This window comes from Sphaeramia orbicularis, chromosome 9 (assembly GCF_902148855.1).
Source record: "Sphaeramia orbicularis chromosome 9, fSphaOr1.1, whole genome shotgun sequence".
In the NCBI taxonomy this organism is placed as follows: Eukaryota; Metazoa; Chordata; class Actinopteri; order Kurtiformes; family Apogonidae; genus Sphaeramia; species Sphaeramia orbicularis.
The window spans coordinates 55,281,648-55,307,183 of record NC_043965.1 but is presented as its reverse complement, the minus strand read 5'-3'; the positions used below and the strand labels follow the sequence as shown (position 1 = coordinate 55,307,183).

Genomic DNA, 25,536 nt, shown 5'->3' with positions numbered 1-25,536 from the left:
TCACATATTCTTGTAATGCCTTGACCTCATTTAAAAATACCTTATTTTTCTCTAATAATCTTGCAATAGTCTTCATTCAAGTTTTCTTAAAAGATACATTATTTCCTCTCAATGTTACTCATTACAGTGTTTTTCTTGTGTAATTACAACTTGATTCTCGTAATATTAACCATAATATTCCTGCTTTTAGAGATTCAGTGTGGCCCTAATCCTCCTCTTTCTGTTCCTTTTCTCTTTTTTTTTTTACTTGCCTTATGGAAGAAAACAAAATGATATGTTTAGATATTGAAGCACAGTTTGAACATACAGTCAAAATGAGTGGCACAACAGAAAAGCCCAACTGTGACGTGTGCTGGGAATCACTCTGTGATAGAGGAATGTGAAAACATGTGCCGGAGTATTTCCATGGTGGTGCTTTTCCTCCTTTTACATGTGCAGCTTCTTGCGTCCATGTGCTTGTGCCTGGGCCTGTTCTGTTCAATGTTTCCACCATCTTTGTTGAAAAGCCCACAGACTGAGTGTGTCCACGGGACCTGAGGAGTGTGCATGGTTCTATTTTCAGTCACTGTATAGATTTGCCTGCTTTTGTATCATTTCTTTAACAAAGTAATGAATGAGGTTTTGGCTGTTTTTCGTACCATGACTGTTATTTAATAAAACAGATGTATGGGGCGACACGGTGGTGCAGTGGATAATACTGGTGCCTCGCAGACAGAAGGTCCTGGGTTCGATTCCAACACCAGTTGATGGGGGTGGGACCTTCAGTCCATGGGGGTGGGACCTGTGTGTGGAGTTTACATGTTCTCCCTGTGACTGCGTGGGTTCTCTCCAGGTACCCTGGCTCCTCCCACCATCCAAACACAAGCACCGATAGGTTAATGGGTTAATCTAAATTGCCCGTAGGTGTGAATTTGACAGTGATTGTTTGTCTCTATATGTTCAGCCCTGTGATGAACTGGCAACATATCCAGGGTGTAGGGATGGGAATCGATAAGAATTTAACAATGCCATTATCAGTTTTGCTTATCGATCCGATTCTCTTATTGATTCTCATTGGGTGAGGGAATAAAAGAGTGCAAACACACCTGTTTGTACTCTTATTATTTTTATTTTATTATGCCGCATTTCCACTACGTGGAACCAGTTCGACTCTGCCCGTCTCCCGCTGTCATTTCCTTTCTCCTACCTTTGGAAAATTGTATTTGAGGGGGTACGATGTTTGTGGCCCCCACCGGAACCAGAACTGGGCCCGGATGACGACCTGGTGTTTCACAAGCGCTGCGAAGTAGCGTATCAAATGAATCACATGCTATGGACAAATGTTTGAACATATTGGAGGGATTCCACCCTTTTGAACAAATGGAAGCTTTGACAGTGTTCCAGTGGACCTGGTGTCGTCTGTTTAGACCGTTTCTGCCTCGACACCGCAACAGAGGCCGAATTGATAAGCAGAATCATTAAGAAGGCAGGGAAACGATTCCAAGGAATTGAGCTACTGGGATCCAGTTCTCAAAAAGAACCAGTTCTCGATTCCCATCTCTACCAGAATGTACCCCACCTTCGCCTGTAAGTAGCTGGGATAGGCTCCAACCGACCCCTGTGACCCTAATGAGGATAAAGCGGGTTCAGGAAATGAATGAATGAACAAAGATGTATGTTGGTAAAACAGCCCATTCAAAGCCTACATGTAATCCAGGGCTCTCAAACTCCTGTTCTTTCAGGTTCCACATTCAGCCCGATTTGATCTCCAGTGGGCAGGACCAGTAAAATAATCACAGAATAACCTATAAATAATGACAACTCCAAATGTTTGTTTTAGCGCAAAAAAACCCAATTAAATTATGAAAATACTCACTTTTATAAACTATCCAAACAAAAAGATGTGAATAACCTGAAAAAAACCTGAAATTTCTTCAGAAAAATCAGTCCAACTTTACCAGTCTTCTGCCTCATCTTCTCATTAGTCCATGTGCATTCTGGATCAGATCTACAAAGACACTAAACACTGAGGAACAGGAAGAAGAGTTCAAACCGGACTGAATTTAATACAGACATTTCAGGTTGGTCACATTTGTTCAGGTTTTTCATATTTTATTGGTACAGGAGAGTTTGGAAATGGAAATATTTTCATAATTTAATGTGATTTTTTGTATTAAACAAAGACAAACATTTGAAGTTATCATTATTTATAGACATAATGTTTTTTGTTTTTTTTTTTCACATCAAACCGAAAAGAAAATATGTTGTCATTATTTTTTGTAGATTATTATGTTATTATTTGACTGTAGATCCGATTGGTCTGTATGTGGAACCTGAACTTAAATGAGTTCCACAGCCTGGACTGTGGAATTTTTACACTTTGCAACTTCATCCCAGGGGTCGGATTGGAACCTTTGGTGGGACGCATTTGGCCCCAGGACGCATGTTTGAGAGCCCTGGTGTCATCTTTGTCATCTTAGTTAGTGTGTTAAAAGTCTGGCATGTTATGTCATCATGTAGGAGTCTTGTGTAATAACATGAGAGACGTACAGATGGTTCACACGGTCGCTGGTTGAATAATTCTGACCAAATTAGACACAAACAGACCCCGGTGCTCAGGTATTTGTGTCTGAAGTGGGTGTGACCGCAGATTATGTTCAGCCAATGAGCAGGTGTGGGACTGAGTGATCCAGTGCGCCTGACTCAGATTGTCCCCAGGATATCAGCCTGGCCCTGAAACACACTTCCCCACAGACGCTCTGACGCCGACCAGCTGCTCACACACACCTTCATCCACTCTGAACCCGCAGAGAACCAAGCAGGAGGAGCAGCATCAGGACCAGCTGGGACTTCATTTCAAATATCCACTCAACAGGTAAGACATTCACTCCCAGAAAACACCATCAGTGACTGGAAACCAGATTTTGTTTTTTTTTAACACTAAATAGGAACAATGTGAATGTACGCTTTTCCTTTTCTGTTCCTTTTATTGCTGTGACAAGGTGTATTCTTTGGGATTTTCTTATTTTTTCTTAGATCTTCAACTGCAGGGTAAATTAAGGGCAGTCTCTATAAAGCAAAAAAAAAAAAAAAAACACTGAAGTGAATCCAAATAGGACCAAATGTACAGTCAGTCAGATGAAATGCTGCTTTTGTCAGTCTGGGCCAGTGCAGCTCTAATCTGAGAGTCATTGGATTATTCTCAAACTAAGTGACCCAGTGTAATTATAGCCCGACTCATCTTTTAAGAGGACAGAGATTAGATGTGTTGACAGAGCAAATGATGTCACCCTGTTCACTGGACATACACACAAGCACTAACAGTCTACAGTCTGGTAGAATATCAGAATAACACTGTCAACGGGAAACAGAAGGAAAAAAGAGTCAAGCCAAAGGAATTTAAGTCGACAGAATGACAAGAAATGGAACAGAGCGTTTGGATGAAAGGCGAAGCGCTCCTCAGTCTGTGTTTGTGGTCGTACCAGAGCCTGAGTCCATTCAGCGGAGCCTCATTTCAGTGCAGGTCTGCGCTCCAGCAGTGACGCCGCTTGTGTAAGATGTGTTTCTCAAAGCTGGATTAAGAGCCATGATCTGTACTCCTCTTAATTTATCTGCAACTTCGAAGCAGCGCGAAGCAGGAGTAAATCCTCAATGAGTACATCCCATCAGTCTGTTCATGAACGGACACAGGAGCAGGTCAGGAGGGTTTAGGTATGAAACACAAGTTTTCATGTCACGCCTTCACTTTGACCGGAACATACTGAGAATGCTTCATTTGAAGTAGAAAAAAAAAACAAAAAAAACTGGCATGATCAGAACTAGAACTAAAAGTAAATATGATGTAAGCAACGACCTGGACTTCAGACCCAAGGATGTACTGAAACAGTCAGTTTGGCATATTAACCCTTTCATGCACAGTGGTCACTGCAGAGGACAGTTCTTCTACAGCCGTTTTCTTGTATATTCGTTGGTTTTGTTGTTTTAGTTCCATATCAACCAACACAGTGGACACTTATGCACCATCCCATAATACACTGCAATTCATACCATTACTGTAAACTTTCCAGCTCTTGAGAAACCTGATCTGTAGCAGCATATTTGAGTGTAAATCAATTGCTAATTGTTATTAGACTATAATTAACAGTTTTTAACAAAAAAAATGTTCTTGTGTTTTGTTTTGTTTGTTTTTTTTGCATATTATTTGAGTGAGTAATAACTACTATTATAGTATGTTAAAATGTGAGAAAAGATCAGACTAGCAACATTAAAAAAACATTTATTTCATAGTTTTCACACAGTATGACAGTAAATGTGTGTTTATTTGCTTTAAAAATTAAACCCATGGTGTCCAGCTGAGTGGATATTTTTGTTAATCCAAGAAAAATACGTTCAGAAAACAAAAAAATTAAATAACAGTGTTTTTTTTCATGCCTAAAAAGGAATACAAACACTCAGGAAAAAAATCTTGATTAAGGTTCTCATAATTCATGCATGAAAGGGTTAAGTGAATTTTGTAGAAGGAAAAAAGTATGAAGCCAACATGATGTGTGTGTGTGTGTGTGTGTGTGTGTGTAGACCTCCATGTGAACAGCAGAAATAAACATGTTCACCACCCAGTCCAATAGATGGTTTGGATCAGAACAGAACAGGCTTCATTTCTGTGTGGGCACTATTCGGCAGCTAGTTCTACTGCTGAGTCAGAGCTTCATTTAATCGAAAAAAAAAAAAAGAAAAAAAAAAAGAAAAAAAAAAAAATATATATATATATATATTTATTACTGTATTTTTGACAGACATTACTACTGCAGCTGTGGGTAATAATACTGTCGAATGGACTGTAGATAATTCAACCCCCACCTGTTGGTCCAACTAACAGACTGGGTTTGTCATCTGTGTGCAGTCTGACTTCTACAGCAGCACACTTTAATTAGTGTGTGTTTTTAATAGAAAACTGACACTACTGTCATCAGATCCAGCTGTGTGTTGGCATTTGTTCATCTGCATTTGGAAGCACTTCACAGTTTTAATCGGTGTTTTCAGCGCATTAACATAGTATTAGCTCAGGGAGTTTCAGCCCTCACACATCCATCCTCTGGTCCAAATGTTTCCAAGACAAAGAGGGCCGATGAAGAGGCTGAAGCCACATCCACAGTCCGGTCCGGTCCAGTCCAGTCCAGTTCAGTTCAGTCCAGTTAGTCCAATTCAGTCCAGTTAGTCCAGTTCAGTCCAGTTAGTACAGTTCAGTCCAGTCCAGTTCAGTTCAGTCCACTCCACTCCACTCCAGTCCAGTTAGTCCAGTCTAGTCCAGTTCAGTCCGGTTTGGTCCAGTCCAGTCCAGTTAGTCCAGTCTAGTCCAGTTCAGTACGGTTCGGTCCAGTCCAGTCTAGTCCAGTTCAGTCCATTCCAGTCCAGTCCAATTAGTCCAGTCTGCTCCAGTCTTGTTAATCCAGTCCACTCCAGTCCAGTTAGTCCAGTTCAGTCCAGTTAGTCCAGTCCAGTCCAGTCCTTCAGCTTTACCGTCCATGTGAGGGTTTGGGAGTACTGGTGTTCATAGATCACCCTCTGGTTCGTTTCCACTTTATCTGAAGATAAAAAGGATCTGGTTTGAACATGTTTGTGCCGTTTATTCAGAGTAAAAATAGGAGTGGAACAATGACATGTTTTTGATCCTCCTGGTGGTAGTGTTCTTAGTGCTAACCCCTAACCCTAACCCAGTCCCAGTCCTTCACACGTGTCCTTCCTCTCGGTGCAGGTCAGTCATGTCCAGAGTGCACAGGACCTCCGTCTCGCTGACCCTCGTCCTCCTGCTCTTGGCCACACTCGTACCCAGCTCTGAGGCCCGGCGGGGGCGTGGAGGATTTGGTGGATTCAGCAGAGGAGGTGGAGGAGGCTCCAGCCGGGGCTGGGGTGGAGGGGGGGGCGCGTACAGGCCGGTCCAGAGCAGCGGCCCCAGCGCTGGGAAAGTCGCAGGTGCAGCTGCAGCAGGGGCCATAGGGGGCGCTATGGTGGGGTCTGCCCTGAGCCGACCCGGGTACGGGTTTGGAGGAGGATACGGGGGATACGGGGGATATGGGGGATACGGCGGGTATGGAGGGTACGGAGGATACGGAGGATACGGAGGATACGGGGGTGGGTATGGGGTCCCACGCTATGGGCGAGGACACGGGGCCCCCTATGAGCCCGAGGGTTCTGGGGACATGGAGTTCTACTACGGCGCAGCGTCCAGCGGACCCGCCTACAGCAGCATCATCGTTGTGATTGGCTCCCTGATGGCCCTGCTCATGGGCCACTGGGGGGCGCTCATGTAGACCCGGAGTCCCAAAGACACACCTGACCACCTGATCATGTGACCACCGGACCACCTGATCATGTGACCACCAGGAAAAGCTCCACCCACTGAGTCTTCTCCATGTGAAGGTGGACTGGACTTGAGCTCCACGTGACTCCGCCTCCACTTGAGTCCAGTGCTTCAAACCGAAGCGTCCACTTTCTGTCCTCCACTCCTCCAGACTTTTGATACTTGTGCGTGTGTCATGTGGGATTCATTTGTGTGAAGTGTGTTTTTCTCAGACGCGTCCACTCCGCTCCAGTAGAACAGCAGTAGTTTCCTGTTCCCTCAGGACAGCGTCAGAGTCAGAGCAGCTGAACTGTACGTCTACTGTCTGAGCTTCTGTATGAGTTCATTTATGAGTCGTACTTATTTCTCACAATGTAATAATTTATGCACATTTTCATTTCTGTCTCTCTCCATATTAGAAAGTTTATGTTCTCAATAAAATGCAGACACATAAGATATGATTCAAATGTATGTTTTTATAGACTAGATGTGACAAACAGAATGTGATATTGATATGTATTTAATATTTTAAATAAAAACTATTAGAATAAACACCTGTATTGATTTTGCCTTATTCTGATAAAAAGCAACATAAATGGAGCATCAATATAGATATGTACAATCTGGGAAACTAGTGATTAATTCTAATTAATTGATTGATGGCCGATTACACAGGTGTCAAACATGCGTCCCGGGGGCCAAATCTGGCCCACCAAAGGGTCCAGTCCGGCCCTGGGGATGAATTTGTGAAATGCAAAAATTACACTGAAGACATGAACGATCCTTTTAGTTCAGGTTCCACATTCAGACCAGTTCAATCTGCAGTGGGCGGGACCAGACAAATACGATCATAATAACATAGAAATAATGACAACTCCACATGTTTCTGTTTGTAAATGTACATATTTTCATGTGTTTACTTTAAAACAAAGTATAATTTTGCAAAAATGTGAACAACCTGAAATGTCTTCACTCTTTCTTCGCGAATGATGAGATTTTCCGTCACTCCGTGTTTTCACTGTTATACTGTAGTTGAAGCTGTTGCGGATCGTGTGAAATACTTTCCTTAGTCCAAAAACAAACAATTAAGCAGCTTTTCCGGATAAATGACGGACCGGGTTTAACGTTTTCGCACTGGAGTCTCCGTATCCCATGGCAACGCATCCAGCGGCAGTCACTGAATGAGGAAATGCAGACTGTGCAGGAACCGCACACAGTTTCAAAAGCCTTAAAGATGATTATGGAGACAGAGTCTGACAGTTCAATATGTGATGGAGCTACAGAAGAACCATTAGAGACAGGAACGGAGAAACAGAAGGTGAGGGAGACGGAACACGGGAAACACGGAGCGACTCAGGTCCGACACAGAGATGAGGAAGAGAGAGAGGGCACGGAGAAAATGACAGAAAGGAGGAAGAGAAAAGAGACATTTCTAGTGGACATTCAAGGAGAAGACAGACACACAGACATGGGACAAGACAAAGGACAGCTAGTGTTCATCTGTTAGAGTGAGTTCAGATTCAGACTGAGGACACAGAACAGATTCAGCTGTAGAATGTCAGCAGGACACAGGGAAGACACTGGGATTTGGCTTTAGTAGGAAATAAATGAATAAATACATAAATTCATGCATAGATAAATAACTAGATGTCCATATAATTATTTCCAGATCAAACACAGCAGGTGGTCCAACAGGAGGACCTGGTGCAGCCAAGGAAAGGCCAGGAATCTACAGTATTTAGTGAATTTGTTTCTTTTTTTTTCTTGAAAATGAGGAATATTGAAGTGTTTATATCAAAAAACTAAACTACTATGTGTTAGACTTATAACTGATGTATGTAAATGTGATAAGTTTAGAAGGAACCTGGTGCTTTAGAAGATGTTTGGTCTAAAGTTTGGTGTAGATTCCTCTAATATTTTGTGGAATGATGGGATATCTTAGAGTTATTTGTTATTATTATTGTTGTTATTCTTATTTTATTTTGGGATTTTGAATACAGTGTTACTGTTGGTAAATGAGAAAGAGTCAAAAATGTAAATAGGAAATCAATTTTATCTTGAAAATAAATATGTTTGAAAAAAAAATGCAATTTTCTTAGTTTTTTGCTCAAAATTCAGTTTTTTCCTGAAAATGACCAATATTCAAATGTTCATATCCCATAAACGAATGAAGATAGAATAAAATCGTTTCTTGTGTTTAAAAGTTGAAGGTCTGTTCTTTCTTTTGATGTATTCAGTGTTCACATACTCCTAACACAACATTTTCAGTCAGCCTCCAAAGATGAGTGAAAATGACCAAAAAGGCTGGCGCTGGCTACCAACTCACTGGAAAATGCTCTGGAGGGAAAGAGTTAAGAGAAGTCAGTACAATTTTACCAAGATTCTGCCTGTTACTAAATATTTTGTGTTTGTAGATCCACTGTGATCTGTAAGTTCTACTGTACATGTGGAAATGATAAACTGAGGCAGAATATTGTTCAAATTACACTGATTTTTTTCAGTTTGTTCATGTTATTCACATCTGTTGAAAGGATAGTTTGTAGATGTAAACCTGTTCATAATGTTAATTTACTTTTTTTCGCTCTAAAACAGATAAAAGTTTGGAGTTGACATTATTTCTATATTATTCTGTTATTATTTGACTGGTTGGGTCCACTGCAGATCAAATTTAGCTGAATGTGGAACTGAACTAACAGGAGTTTGACAGCCCAGATACAGTTTGGTTAAACATACCAACTTCATATTCTGTGCAGATATTAATGTTCATAACATGCTCCTTCGAGTGATACTGTTTTATGGTACCTTGTCATGCATGAGTAATGTGTATTTGAAATATGAGTGTCAAATTCTTTTTGTCACTCATCTTGCCTCACTAAACTGTACTTGTCTCTCGTGCTCACCTCAGCAGTCCTGCAGAAATGAGGGCGCCTCTCCCAGATCCACCATGGACAGGCCACCTGGTCATCACACCGGTGCATGAAAATGCCATGCATTTATCTCTTTACCTCCTTTAATTTAGCCTCTTTTTCTATCCCATTCCTTTTTACCAGCATCATGCATTGATTTTGATTCATTTATTTATTTCGAACATGCAAGGAAACAAAATAAAACAAAACAAAATAAAACATTTAAATGGACAGAATCTATCTTCAGCACATACAAGTCTGAATTCTGCAAAAGGAGTAGGAAGAAGAAGAAACTGATTTAATCCAACCCCTCAGTGCTTTGACACCTTTATCACTAACTGAATACAACAGTCAAACTATACTGTTTTCCTAATTTTAGCATCGAACCACAGCTAATCCATCCTGCAGTAACTGAATTCTCCACAGCAGTCTGTTCATGTCAGTGCAGTCACAAAAAACAGACTCAACAGTTCAACAGTTTTCTTCAATAATTACATCAGATTTATCAGTTCAACATCATCCACAAACAAACAGGACTCAGTGTCTTTATTAAATACTGGACCTCTCAACAATCATTTTTTTTATATCTTTTTTAAACTGAATTGTGTTTGATATTTGTTTTATCTCCACACACAGTTTTCCTCCGCAGATGGTCGTACAGAAACTTTTGAACCTAGTGTGTACTTTATGAATCTGTACATTGAATTTTCCTCTTAAATCCTAACCTCCCTCTCTTTCACTAAACATTTCTTGAATATTCCTCTGCAGTCAGTTATTCTTTGCTTTCTACATTATTTGAATAGTTTTGAATTCCACAAGGTCAATGAGTTTTACAGTTTTAGATTGGAAAAATAGTGGATTTGTGTGTTCACCAAAACCAACATTGTGAACAGTTCTTATTGCTCTTTTTTGTCGTAGAAAAAGTCTGTGTAACGACCTTGCATATGTATTTCCTCATACCTCATCATACCATTTCATTTTCAAAGTTCCAGAATCTTAAAACTAATGAGGATGTAGGGCTGACATGGTGTTTACTCACACCAATAAGACTATTTTCTGACAATATGAGGAAAATGACTCAGTTTTGAGTCCACCAGTGATTCACATGGACTGACCCAACATATGACCCAACATATGACCAACATATGACCAACATATGACCAACATATGACCCAACATATGACCAACATATGACCAACATATGACCCAACAAATGACCAACATATGACCAACATATGACCAACATATGACCCAACATATGACCAACATATGACCCAACATATGACCCAACAAATGACCAACATATGACCAACATATGACCAACATATGACCCAACATATGACCCAACAAATGACCAACATATGACCAACATATGACCCAACATATGACCAACATATGACCCAACATATGACCCAACATATGACCCAACAAATGACCAACATATGACCCAACATATGACCAACATATGACCAACATATGACCAACATATGACCCAACATATGACCCAACATATGACCAACATATGACCAACATATGACCAACATATGACCCAACATATGACCAACATATGACCAACATATGACCCAACATATGACCAACATATGACCCAACATATGACCAACATATGACCCAACATATGACCAACATATGACCAACATATGACCCAACATATGACCCAACAAATGACCAACATATGACCAACATATGACCCAACATATGACCAACATATGACCAACATATGACCCAACATATGACCAACATATGACCAACATATGACCCAACATATGACCCAACATATGACCAACATATGACCCAACATATGACCAACATATGACCCAACATATGACCAACATATGACCAACATATGACCCAACATATGACCCAACAAATGACCAACATATGACCAACATATGACCCAACATATGACCAACATATGACCAACATATGACCCAACATATGACCAACATATGACCCAACATATGACCCAACATATGACCCAACATATGACCAACATATGACCAACATATGACCAACATATGACCCAACATATGACCCAACATATGACCAACATATGACCCAACATATGACCAACATATGACCAACATATGACCCAACATATGACCAACATATGACCCAACATATGACCAACATATGACCCAACATATGACCCAACATATGACCCAACAAATGACCAACATATGACCAACATATGACCCAACAAATGACCAACATATGACCAACATATGACCCAACATATGACCAACATATGACCCAACATATGACCCAACATATGACCAACATATGACCAACATATGACCCAACAAATGACCAACATATGACCAACATATGACCCAACATATGACCCAACAAATGACCAACATATGACCAACATATGACCCAACATATGACCAACATATGACCCAACATATGACCCAACATATGACCCAACAAATGACCAACATATGACCCAACATATGACCAACATATGACCAACATATGACCAACATATGACCCAACATATGACCAACATATGACCCAACATATGACCCAACATATGACCCAACATATGACCCAACAAATGACCAACATATGACCAACATATGACCCAACATATGACCAACATATGACCAACATATGACCAACATATGACCCAACATATGACCAACATATGACCCAACATATGACCCAACATATGACCAACATATGACCCAACATATGACCAACATATGACCAACATATGACCAACATATGACCCAACATATGACCAACATATGACCCAACATATGACCAACATATGACCAACATATGACCAACATATGACCCAACATATGACCAACATATGACCCAACATATGACCCAACATATGACCCAACAAATGACCAACATATGACCAACATATGACCCAACATATGACCAACATATGACCCAACATATGACCCAACATATGACCAACATATGACCCAACATATGACCCAACATATGACCCAACAAATGACCAACATATGACCAACATATGACCAACATATGACCCAACATATGACCAACATATGACCCAACATATGACCCAACAAATGACCAACATATGACCAACATATGACCAACATATGACCCAACATATGACCCAACATATGACCAACATATGACCAACATATGACCCAACATATGACCAACATATGACCCAACATATGACCCAACATATGACCAACATATGACCAACATATGACCCAACATATGACCAACATATGACCCAACAAATGACCAACATATGACCAACATATGACCAACATATGACCCAACATATGACCCAACAAATGACCAACATATGACCAACATATGACCAACATATGACCCAACATATGACCAACATATGACCAACATATGACCCAACATATGACCCAACAAATGACCAACATATGACCAACATATGACCCAACATATGACCAACATATGACCCAACATATGACCAACATATGACCAACATATGACCAACATATGACCCAACATATGACCAACATATGACCAACATATGACCAACATATGACCAACATATGACCAACATATGACCAACATATGACCCAACATATGACCCAACATATGACCCAACATATGACCAACATATGACCAACATATGACCAACATGACCCAACATATGACCAACATATGACCCAACATATGACCAACATATGACCCAACATATGACCAACATATGACCAACATATGACCAACATATGACCCAACATATGACCCAACATATGACCCAACATATGACCAACATATGACCCAACATATGACCAACATATGACCCAACATATGACCAACATATGACCAACATATGACCCAACATATGACCAACATATGACCCAACATATGACCCAACATATGACCAACATATGACCCAACATATGACCAACATATGACCCAACATATGACCCAACATATGACCCAACAAATGACCAACATATGACCAACATATGACCAACATATGTGCATTTTTAGATCAGATGGAACACTGTGATCCCATCATTCACAACTGGTTTGATTGTCAAGACAATGTGTAAAGATCCACTTATACACTAGGACCTAGAGAGGCCCAGTACCAACCACACCTGGAGGCCCAGTACCAACCACACCTGGAGGCCCAGTACCAACCACACCTGGAGGCCCAGTATCAACCACACCTGGAGGCCCAGTACCAACCACACCTGGAGGCCCAGTACCAACCACACCTGGAGGCCCAGTACCAACCACACCTGGAGGCCCAGTACCCAGTACACCTGGAGGCCCAGTACCCAGCACACCTGGAGGCCCAGTACCAACCACACCTGGAGGCCCAGTACCCAGCACACCTGGAGGCCCAGTACCAACCACACCTGGAGGCCCAGCACCAACCACACCTGGAGGCCCAGTACCAACCACACCTGGAGGCCCAGTACCCAGCACACCTGGAGGCCCAGTACCAACCACACCTGGAGGCCCAGTACCCAGCACACCTGGAGGCCCAGTACCAACCACACCTGGAGGCCCAGTACCCAGCACACCTGGAGGCCCAGTACCAACCACACCTGGAGGCCCAGTACCAACCACACCTGGAGGCCCAGTATCAACCACACCTGGAGGCCCAGTATCAACCACACCTGGAGGCCCAGTACCAACCACACCTGGAGGCCCAGTACCAACCACACCTGGAGGCCCAGTACCAACCACACCTGGAGGCCCAGTACCCAGCACACCTGGAGGCCCAGTACCAACCACACCTGGAGGCCGTTCCATGGCTCTCAGGATTCTGCTGAGCTTGATGATGAGCTGATCATTAATCGAACCAGGTGTGTTTGAAAAGGGAAATATCTAAAACATGCAGGGTACCGGGCCTCAAGGACCAGAACTGGAGACCCCTGACCTAGACAGTTCAAAATGTGGCAACAGCAACACCTGACCGAGAACAGAAGACTCATCTACATACGCTTTTATCTCTACTTATAATGTCAGATCTCCAACAGAACCATTCCACATACAGTTCAACCCCCACCCCCACCCCCACCCCCCACCACACACACACACACACACACACACACACACACACACACAGGCCTTCACAAGAGTCAGAGGTCACGTGGGTTTTCAGACCTTTGAGTGATTTGGGACCAGCATGTTAGTGTCCTCCACCTCCATCATCCAAACAGCGTGCTGTGTGCTGACCGTGTTCATCCACCCGGTGCACAGTGAACATCTAGTGCCATCCAGTGGACACGGTGAAAATCACAACCAGCTCAATATCCCTCATGTCACTGTGCATGTGACCTGCAGACGCTCCTCATTAGAGGCAGGTTTTCATCCAAACATGCTGCAAATTTGATCAGAAATTCAGAAAAAGAAAAAAGTAAATAAATATGCACTGTAATGGCAAGTTACATATAACTGTGCATATATTCCACATAACTGTACATATATTCCACATAACTGTACATATATTCTATATAACTGTACATATATTCCATATAACTGTACATATATTCTATATAACTGTACATATATTCTATATAACTGTACATATATTCCATATAACTGTACATATATTCCACATAACTGTACATATATTCTATATAACTGTACATATATTCCATATAACTGTACATATATTCCACATAACTGTACATATATTCTATATAACTGTACATATATTCTATATAACTGTACATATATTCCACATAACTGTACATATATTCTATATAACTGTACATATATTCTATATAACTGTACATATATTCCATGTAACTGTACATATATTCCATGTAACTGTACATATATTCCATGAAACTGTACATATATTCCATGAAACTGTACATATATTCCATGTAACTGTACATATATTCCATGAAACTGTACATATATTCATATAACTGTACATATATTCATATAACTGTACATATATTCTATATAACTGTACATATATTCCATATTCCGTATCAGATTGTTTGAAGTCTGGGCTCAGTCTTCCATCAGTCTGGGTTCTGGTCCTGTTAGAGCCTGGGTTTGTTGTTCTTGGTGTTTTGTCGATGATCCAGGACAGGTGGACGTGTGTGTGGAGCAGAGGTGCTTTCTCACACACATCCTTATCTCTTCCTGTCCTCCTACACAGTCCAGACCAACCCTTTTCATTAGTTTCATGTAAGAGCCACTGAGCAGCTGTGTTTTCTTGTCCACTCGTGCAGACAGCTTCGCCTCTGTCGATGGTCCCATGGAGCTCCAATTAAATTCCTACTGAAATGACTCTGATCGCCTGAAATGACCTTCTCTTATTTTGAGGACGAATGAGCAGAGGATTTTCTCCATAACAGCACGCTTCCACCTACGACTGTTCTGTTAATACTACACTGGTTCCTCAACATCAGCATCATTTTAGACCCGTATGCCTGTTAGATGTGGGTTTTCTTAAATAATATATAATCTGAGCTCTTGATTCAGGAGCTGATCTGAACCGAACTGAACCGAACCGAACCTGTGGTCTTGATCATCTCCCATCGTTTCAAAGCCACTCACAGTTTGTCTGAGTCTTTGTCATTTGTTTTCCATCCAATTATCTTTCTGTTACTGAAACTGTTAGAAGTGACCGCTGCTCTTTCTTCTCATCTTATTGAACTGTTTTGTACATGGTGTCTGCAGTGGACCGTCATCATACTGCAGGAAAATGTGTAATATTCCTAACAGTCACCCAAAAGATGACGTTTTTGACCAGTACATAGCACCATCATACAGAAAAAAGAATATTACAGCTACTGAAATTTGAACTAGAGAGTGCCCACTTCAGGAAGAAAATGCGATTGTAATGTGAAAATCAAATGTAATAATAGATGGGAGTTTGGCTCCTCTCATATGTTTCTATCTGCTCACATTGTTCATTATCCAGAAAGTCGAAACCCATTGATTGAATTCCCATGGTCATGTGGTTGCATTAAACCCAGCTCCAGTTCCATTAAGCTGCTTTTTCCATCCGCCTTCATGCAGTCCACACATGGAGCCTTGTGGGCGGGGCTGCATGACTCATGTCTGTCAGTTGATTGACAGACTTCCCATATACTGCAGAGTCATCAGCTCGTCCTGGCTTTGTGGATTCCACTGCAGCAGGTGATGTTCAGGCTGTTCCAGCGGTGACAGTTTGAGTTCGAAGCTTTAATTGATTTATTTATTCTATATTATTTTATTATATTGATTTTTAAGGGGTGCCAGCCAGGTCTCTCTCCTGACATTTAAGATGTTAAGACAGTCGTTTTAATTCAGTCTGTTGTATGTGCTCGAGTCTTTGTTTTTGGTTATTTAGTTTTTGTCTGTTTGTTATCCCTCAAACTCCACAAAGGATGCAAGTCTGAATTAAACAAACACCCTACACATTAAATGACAAAAAAAAAAGAAATCACACATTTAAACCATTTAAAATTCAAAATCATGTATTAAACAATGAATGCGCAAAAGTCACAAATTCCGAGCACAAATTCAACACCCCCCCCCCCCAAAAGTCCAAACTCAAAAAAATCCACCAACCAAGCAAAAATCCTAACTCAAAATTTCCACCTTAGGATATCAGTCTTTGAGAGAAAAAGGTGAAAAAAAAAAAAAAGAACAGTTCAGTTCATTTAAACAAAAAATTCCACTTCAGGTTTTCCACAGTCTCTTAGAAAAAAAAAACGTTTCAGTTCACCCACAAAATACAATAATAAAAAAAAAAACTCAAGCACACACTTCCAATTTAGGGCTTTTGAAAAAAGAGAGAGAGAAGGGAAAAAACATTCAGTAACTCACAGCCATAGCATATTCAGTCGTCAATAAAGAAGTGAGGACAAATCAGCCTCCAGACCACTTCCTGAAGGTCTGGGCCTTGTCTTGGTTTTGGATAAAGAGGATTTGATTTGAAGACCACAGCTGTCAGGATGAGCTCTCATTTGTTTGTGTAGCAGCTTTTTGTCATGAAAATTAAATCAACTTAAAGGTGACTGAACTGAAGACTGTAACAGAACTCAAATAAGCACTAGATGCACCATGGGTTTGTGGTTTACGCAGTCAAAAATACAACGTCCAGATCATAGATGTAGTTCAAATGGTTTATTTTCAAGATTTTGCGGCAAACAACAACTAAGGCCTTCTGTGCCGTCTGTCCTGCTCATCCTGTCTGACTGTCTGATGGTCTGTGTGTCTGGTATAAAACCATAGGTCCACCCAGGTGCATGCTGGTCTAACTTTGTGCTCCCTATTTATACCCAGGTGCCCACGGTCTAAACCAGGGGTGTCAAACATACTGCCCGGGGGCCAAATGCCAATGGTTCCAATCCGGCCCCTGGGATGTTTTTGCCAAGTGCAAAAATTCCACAGTCTTGAATTGAATTAAGCAAAAAAAAAAAAAATAAAAGCTTGAATTAAGGAAAAAATCTTGAATTAAGCCAAAAAAAAAAAATAAATAAATAAAAAATCTTGAATTAAGCCAAAAAACCCCATCTTCAATTAAGTAAAAAAAAATCTTCATTCATTCATTTTCTGAACCCACTTTATCCTCACTAGGGTCACGGGGGTCGCTTGGAGCCTATCCCAGCTACATAGGGGCGAAGGCGGGGTACACCCTGGACAAGTCTCCAGTTCGTCTCAGGGCTGAACATATAGAGACAAACAATCACTGTCACATTCACACCTATGGGCAATTTAGATTAACCAATTAACCTATCAGTGCATGTCTTTGGATGGTGGGAGGAGCCGGAGTACCCGGAGAGAACCCACGCAGACACGAGGAGAACATGCAAACTCCACACAGAAAGGTCCCACCCCCCGTCGACTGATGTTGGAATCGAACCCAGGACCTTCTTGCTGTGAGGCACCAGTGCTAACCACTGCACCACCTGAAAAAAAATCTTCAATTAAGCAAAAAAAAAAAAATCTCAAATTTAGCAAAAAATCTTGAATTAAGCCCAAAGAAATCTAGAATTAACAACTTAAAAAATTTTTCTTTGTTTTAGTGCAAAAAATAACATAAAATTATGAAAATATTTACATTTGCAAACTACCCTGAAACAATTAAATCTGAATAACCTGAACAAATAAGAACAACCTGAAATGTGAAACAAAATTCAGTCCAGTTTGAACTCTTTTCTTCCTGTTCCTCAGTGTTTAGTGTCTTTGGAGATCTGATCCAGAATGCACATGGACTAATGAGAAGTGGAGGCATAATAGTGTTCAAATTGCACTAAATTTTCTTATGTTTTTTTTTTTTTTTTTAACCCTTTCATGCATACTGGTCACTCCAGTGGACAGTTCTTCTCCAGCTGTTCTCTTGTATATTCATGGATTTTGTTGTTTTAGTTCCATATCAGCCAACACAGTGGACACTTATGCATCATCTCATCCACTGTAATTCATACTATAAGTGTAACTTTCCTGTTCTTGATAAACCTGATCTGCACTAACATGTTTGAGTGTAAATCAATTAGACTGTAATGAACAGTTTATTTTAAAACAAAAAGTTTTTGTTGTTTTTTTTTTTTTTTTGCATTTTATCTGAGTAATAGCTAGTATTATAGTATGTTAAAATGTGAAAATACATCAGATTAGAAGCATTTTTTAAAAATTATTTCATAGTTTTCACACAGTATGACAGTAAATACATGTTTCTTTGCTTCAAAAATTAAACGAATGGTGTTCAGCCTAGTGGACATTTTTGTAACTCCTTGATAAATAGGTTCGTAAAAACATTTCAATCACTTTTTTTTTCATGCCTAAAGAGGAATAAAAACACTCAGGAAAAAAAAAGTCTTGATTAAGGCTCTCATAATTAATGCATGAAAGGGTTCATTTAAATTTCAGCTTTTCAGGTTTTTTTTTTTTTTTTTTTGGACAGTTGGATAGTTTATAAAAGTATTTTCATAATTTTTTTTTTTTTTTAATTTACACTTAAACAAAGGCAAAGACAAAAGTTTGGAGTTGTCATTATTTATAGGTTATTCTGTTATTATTTTTCTGGTCCGGCCCACTGCAGATCAAATTTAGCTGAATATGGAACTGAACTAAAATGAGTTTGACAGCCCTGCTCTAAACCAACCAGAAAACACAAAACAAATATATAATTTCTATAGCACTTTTCTATGAATGCATACTCAAATCATGTTCAGAGATGATCCATTCTTCATTCACTCTCACATTCTCCCTCTGGTGGTGGTAAACTACATCTGTATCCACAGCTGTCCTGGGGCAGACTGACGGGAGTGTGATTGACAATCTGCGCCCCTCCCACCACCACCGAACATTCACACACCAGCGTGAGCAGCAGCACTGGAGGTAAGGAGGGTGAAGTGTCTTGTCCAAGGACACAACAGCACATGGACAGACCCGCTCTACCATCTGAGCCATGGCCGCCCCTACAAAAAAAGTACTAAATACCAAAGAATGAAAACAATAACCACAAAAACCAAAAATATATTCTGAATATTAAACAAACAAAAAATAAACAATTAGCAAAAAAATACTAAGTTAGTAAACAAAAAAGGTAAATTAACTTTAAACAAAAAACTAAACCGACAAATAACTCCTACAGTTTGTTTAGCATCATTCTGTGGTTTCCCAGAAATTTTTGCCACGTTTCTTTGAGGTGTAAAACATCATTCAGAGGCTGCTTCATTCTGCTACTCACCTCAGCCCATGTTGTGACTTTATTTGGGGAAAGATAAAGTACGGGTGATTTGTGTTTGGATTTATTATAATTTCATGATACATATGTAATTTCATGTTGGTTTATTTCAGAGTAAATATATACAGTATATTTCATTTGTGATTTATGTTAAAAGTTGAGCTAAATTAAGCCATAATGAATGCTAAGATTAAGATAACTACATTTCCCATGAAGCTTAGCATTACCCATAAGGTATAGGAATTTTCACGGAAGTAGATATGTATGCCACGAGTTGTAAAAAAAAAGAGTTGTATGTTTTTCAAGTTGCCGCAGGCAGTAAATGAATGCGTATTTTTAAACTGAGAGTCTCGCTTCGTTATTTTTGGACGTAATTTGGATAATTACAACAGCCCGCATCCCATAATAATATGGAGCATTTGATGAACTTGGTGATGATCTTCTGTTCATCTAGACCAGTGGTGTCAAACTCATGTTAGTTCAGTTCCACATTTAGCCCAACATGATCTGCAGTGGGCCGGACCAGTGAAATAAGAAGAATGAAAAAAGGAAAATCACATGAAGATCATCTTTACATCGACAGAGTTTCCTTCAAAATCTGAATAACATGAACAACTTGAAATGTCTTCAGAAAAACAAGTGCAATTTTAACAATATTCTGCCTCAGTTTGTCAGTTTATCCTTTACACATGTGCGTTACAACTGACATTATTATTACAAATACACAGAACATTTAGTATCAGGCAGAATGTTGGTAAAGTCGCATGTACTTCTCTGTAGACATTTCAGGATGTTCATATTTTTTTCGGGTTTGTCACATTTTTAGTCAAAGGATAGTTTGTTAATGTGAACATTTTCATGTAATTTTACTTTTTTACACAAAAACAAAGATAAAATCTGCCGTTGTCATTATTTATAGGTTATTATGACAGTATTTTACTGCTTCTGACCCACGTAAGATCTAATTGGTCTGTATGTGGAAACTGAATTAAAATGATTTTTACACTATTGATTGTTCATATTTTCAGTGTAATTTTTGCATTTCACAAATTCATCCTACAGACTGGACTGGACCCTTTAGCGGGCCAGATTTGGCCCCCGGGCTGCATGTTTGACACCTGTGCTCTAGACTGGTCTGGGCTTAGTCTCATTGGTCGCACTCTCAACCTCCATAGTAGTGGTTTTGCCCTGGTTTTGAGGGACTGGACTCTGGTCTTGCTCTGATCCGGTTTATTTCAGAGTATGTTAATATGAGACTAAAATCCATCTCAAACAGACATAAGGACTTAGACCTTAGATGTGGTAGAAGTGTGGGATGACACTGGTTGATAGTAACAGAACATCAGAACAGCAGAGCAGGACATGAGTGCAGAAGAAGAAAGAACACATCACAATGAACCAGCATCATGTCTTTTTATTTGCATATGAATGTTTTTTTTATTCTTGTGTCTTGCATACAGAACATGCCCTGCCCTTCCATGGGCTTATAAGACACCAAACATACAAACCAGAAGCCAAATACCAGACAACAGACACAGCAGATATGAACAAAACAAAGTACTGATCTATTTAAACAAACACATCTGCGGCTTTTTCCAGGCTTTTTATATACATTTGATCTAAACAACCGTCTCATCTTGTCACCATCAGTTGCTCCAGAACATGTCAGGGTTTCAGATAAACATGTCATCAAACACAGAGGCTCTCAGTTCATCATACAGACAACAATACAAAAGAACATGGGATTCATTTTCCACTTCCCCCAAATCACACATACCACAAAGTCTGTTTTCTTCTGGGGTTTGGGTCAATCTCCCAGTTTCTAAGGCCAACGGAAGGATTTCTGTTCACAACTGAGCAGTCAGGGACCTGTGGTTCCTGGTCCAGTTTGTTCTGACATAAAACTGTGTTTTCTATGTGTTCTTTAGTTGAATGTACAGAATGTCCGCAGCTTCAGTTTAGTCTGGATCCCATTCACCCATTTTTGGTCAAAAGCAGACATTAGGTTAACTCTGATCTTGTTAATGCTACATGAAAGGTTGTTGTGAAATATATATTGATCAGAACAACAGTGTTTTTGGCAGATACAGTAAATAGCAAATTTTATAGTTGTCAAAAATTCAATGTGTGTGTTGTTTAATAGTATAATAAACAGTTGTCAGTAAATGTGTTTTCATCATGTGCTATGGCTTCTTTTCTTTTCTATTTGGCGTACTGTGTAAATTAACAGTAAAAAACTGATGACATTCAGTCGTCCCACAGATCAGGTTACAGTCCATTTGAAGAACCCTTGTGCAGTTCCAGTCCACTCTGAGTACATGCTCTGGAGCTGCTTTAGAAAACGTGGGCAGTGAATTCTGGAAATGTTCGAGCCGTCGTTCACTGCACAAACGTACGCGCGGAACGTCAAGGGGAAGTTGGACTTTATGTAATAATGGTCAAAGCAAAGCTGGGAGATAAAATAATAATAGAGTGATTTCATATCATATCACATTATAATATCAAAATCTATGTTAAATCAAAGAAATAAAATGCACAGAGGCACTAAACCACGAAAGAAGACAACAGGTATGGGTTATTCTTGTTGTGTTCATTATGCTGTTCTCGTGACCTTGTGTCATTAGTGTTATTGTTTTCTTTTTGCATCTTTACATTTCTATCTTGTTGCATTTTTTCTGCTGTTTTTAGCGTGTTGCATCTTTTACAGAACATCTAAACTCACAAATAACCATCTAGTTTCTTTAATTTTCACTCAGGACCAAATATAAGCCTTTAAACTTCAAGTAATAATGATTTGGCATTTATCATAATTATCAATATTGAAACCTTGAAATATTGAAACCCAAACCATAACCCTAATCCTTTGAAACTTTTTATTATGATAATGGTTTTTATTGTATCATTCTGCCTTAGTTTGAAGTGGTGTGTCATATAGTTGTGTCATAAGTGCTCAGGTATCCTCATAGAATATATCTCAGTATAAAACATTAAACATATGAGTCAGAGGAGAAGGCAAGGTAATTGATTTGACATCTGTCACGATGTTTACTTTTTTATCAAATGATTTCTGACCATTTTTATTCCATCACCCAGCCCTAGTTTGAAACCCTGCGTAGACAGTTGGACTCCCACTGTGGAATACCTCAGCTAAAGCATTAAACATATTAGTCTGATCACATTACAATGTAAAGGCCACACCACTGATTCTGTTTTACTACAGACAGATACCCCACAGCTACACGCCTACACTCATAAATGCAGTGAACAAAGACAAAAAGACACTCTTGGCATCAATAAATAAATGAAAAGCAAACAAATAATGTCATTTTTAAACAAAAACACACATAATTTTGGCTGCATTTGGTCCAGTCATGTATGTCCAATCATGTTCCAGTTTCGCCTCATAAAGTACAGAACATGCATGAGGAGTGAAAAACAAGACAGAAGAAGACAAAGTAGAATCTCACAATGCAAAAGAGATGAGATGACATCCTGTTGTACACATAGGATGGATAGAAAGATGGATGGAATGGCCACTCACCAGAAGTGAAGCTAAAACAGCTCTATCCCCCCCCGGTGGCTGGCTGTAGTACAGTCATACCCCATCTCCTCCATGTTAAGGCTGGTTTATTCTTACCACATCAGCGAGCTCCGCGCAGCTTCACCCGGTCAATTGACATCATTTTCACAGCCACGCCCCTTCGCACGGCTCATCTCAAGCGGAAACTTTACGCGTCGCGCACCTCAGAAAATTTCTAAGAGACGTGCAGACAATATGGCTGACATTCAGGAGCTCCCGGTGGTAGAAGTACAGAAGTACAGGCACTGGGACGAGTGGTACCACCAGGACCACCAGGACCACCGCCACAGCCGAGTGGGGAAGGATTCATGGAGGGAAACTGCAGCGACAGTCGACAAAGAGGAGGAATGGGCAAAAAAACCTGGAAAACATTCAGGACAGATATGTGAAGGCAAAAAAGACCGCCAAAGGAAGAAGTGGAGACCCAGGGGGGAGGGGCCAAACGTCCCACAGATTCTGACAGAGTTGAGCTGGATCTGGAATTTTATTAAACACATGGAAACAGACACACATTTCTGTCCGGAGGAGGGAAGTTTATTGATAATTTTCTTCTTTTCTAGTTTACTGTGATAGACGTGCGTTTGTGGCACACTGCCCCCTGCAGTTTGGGAATAGACGCCGCACGGAGCTGCCCGGAGTATAAAAGCACCACATGTACTCTCGTGCCGACTCCCCGCATCTATTTTCCGCAGGTCACGTTTGTGCAGCAAGCATAAACCAGCCTTTAGTCATGATCGAAGTTAAAAATCCAGAGGATGAGTCCCCAGCTGACTGGCTGACACATACAGAGGACCAGCCATTCACTTACACATTCACACTTATGGGCAATTTAGGCTTTGACCAAAAACCTAGGGGCAGCATGCAAGCCCCACCCAGAAGGCACTGGGATGGAACCCCCACCTGCTCTTAAAATGGCAGTGCAAACCACTGCACCACCATCCCAGCTCACAAAGAAAGAGTATAGCACTATAACTGTTACTACTGTTGAAGGAGCCATCTTGAATTTGGAGGTTGGGTTGTCATGAATTGGTCCCACTTTCTGAACTGTCTTCAGGACGCCAATTTTGATTTTCAACTGTTCAAATAAATTGCATAGAAAAAAAAGATAGGTGGCTAACAGTTGAAATGGAAAATCACAGTCAAGAATGAATCAGACATAAGGCTAGTGGGTCGGCAGATACACTCACTCGTCTACTTTGGCTTCAAACTGTGTCCCAGAAGCAACATCACAGCTGATGTAACTAAGATTTTGGCTTCAGTTTTACACAATAAGGTGAAACAGCTTTGGGTGGTCCATCTTCATGCACATCTATGTTTGTAGAACTAATTAAGGCCTCGGTGTAGCACCATTAGCATGCTGCTATTCAGTAGCGTCAGTATGGTACTGATGGGCACACCAAAATACCTTTGCATGCCCATCTCCAGTCCCTGCACCCCCCCAGTAGGATATGTGTGATGCACATTGGTGGATGTCTTACGTGTTGATGGTCGTCTTGGTGGTGGTGTGGTGGGCATATTTTCCTTCAGGAACGTGTCAGGGTAAAATATGTAGAGTTCTGAGCATCTCCTGATCTTCAGCTGCTCAATGAGGGCTGGGTATCCCATCTGAACAATGCTGACTGTGTTATCGTCGTCGTCATCATCATCATGTCCAGTAAAATTCAGACCAGCCTGGGAAGCTAAAGCCATCGTACTGGCCTCAGTTGGATTCTGAGGGCTGAAAGTTGAAGATGCAGAAATTGAGGAGTTATCTGCTGTGCTGTTGACAGTTTCTGTTGTGTTGCTGATGTTTCCAGATTGCACAGTAGTCGTGGTCATGGTTGTGGTTGTGGTTGTGGTTGTGGCAGCTGCTTTGTCCTTTTGCAGAAGGTCTGATCTGTTCATGCAGGACTCCATGTAGTTCTCATAACTCTGAGTAGGTGCACTGTACTTATAGTCTCTGCTATCAGTAGACTTAACATCATACTTTTTGTACATGTAATAATTGTAGTAGCGTTCTCTGTGTCGGCTGTGGAAGTGGAAGTGTGGACGAGGAAACCTTCTTAGTTCATAGCCCACTGCCATTCCCACCGCA

General features: G+C 40.4%; 1 protein-coding gene across 1 annotated transcript; it reads left to right on the top strand.

Moving 5' to 3' along the window:
• The first annotated feature begins 2,681 nt into the window (after nucleotides 1-2,681).
• sprn2 (shadow of prion protein 2) lies at nucleotides 2,682-6,868 on the top strand. Its single transcript, XM_030143352.1, has 2 exons — nucleotides 2,682-2,854; nucleotides 5,732-6,868. The coding sequence occupies exon 2, from the start codon at nucleotides 5,739-5,741 to the stop codon at nucleotides 6,285-6,287; it is 549 nt and encodes a 182-aa protein (XP_029999212.1). The 5' UTR covers nucleotides 2,682-2,854; nucleotides 5,732-5,738; the 3' UTR covers nucleotides 6,288-6,868.
• The last annotated feature ends 18,668 nt before the right edge of the window (nucleotides 6,869-25,536 follow it).

What these genes read in the sequence shown, in the direction of transcription:
- sprn2 (XM_030143352.1), top strand. Translation starts at nt 5,739, where the DNA reads ATGTCCAGAGTGCACAGGACCTCCGTCTCGCTGACCCTCGTCCTCCTG.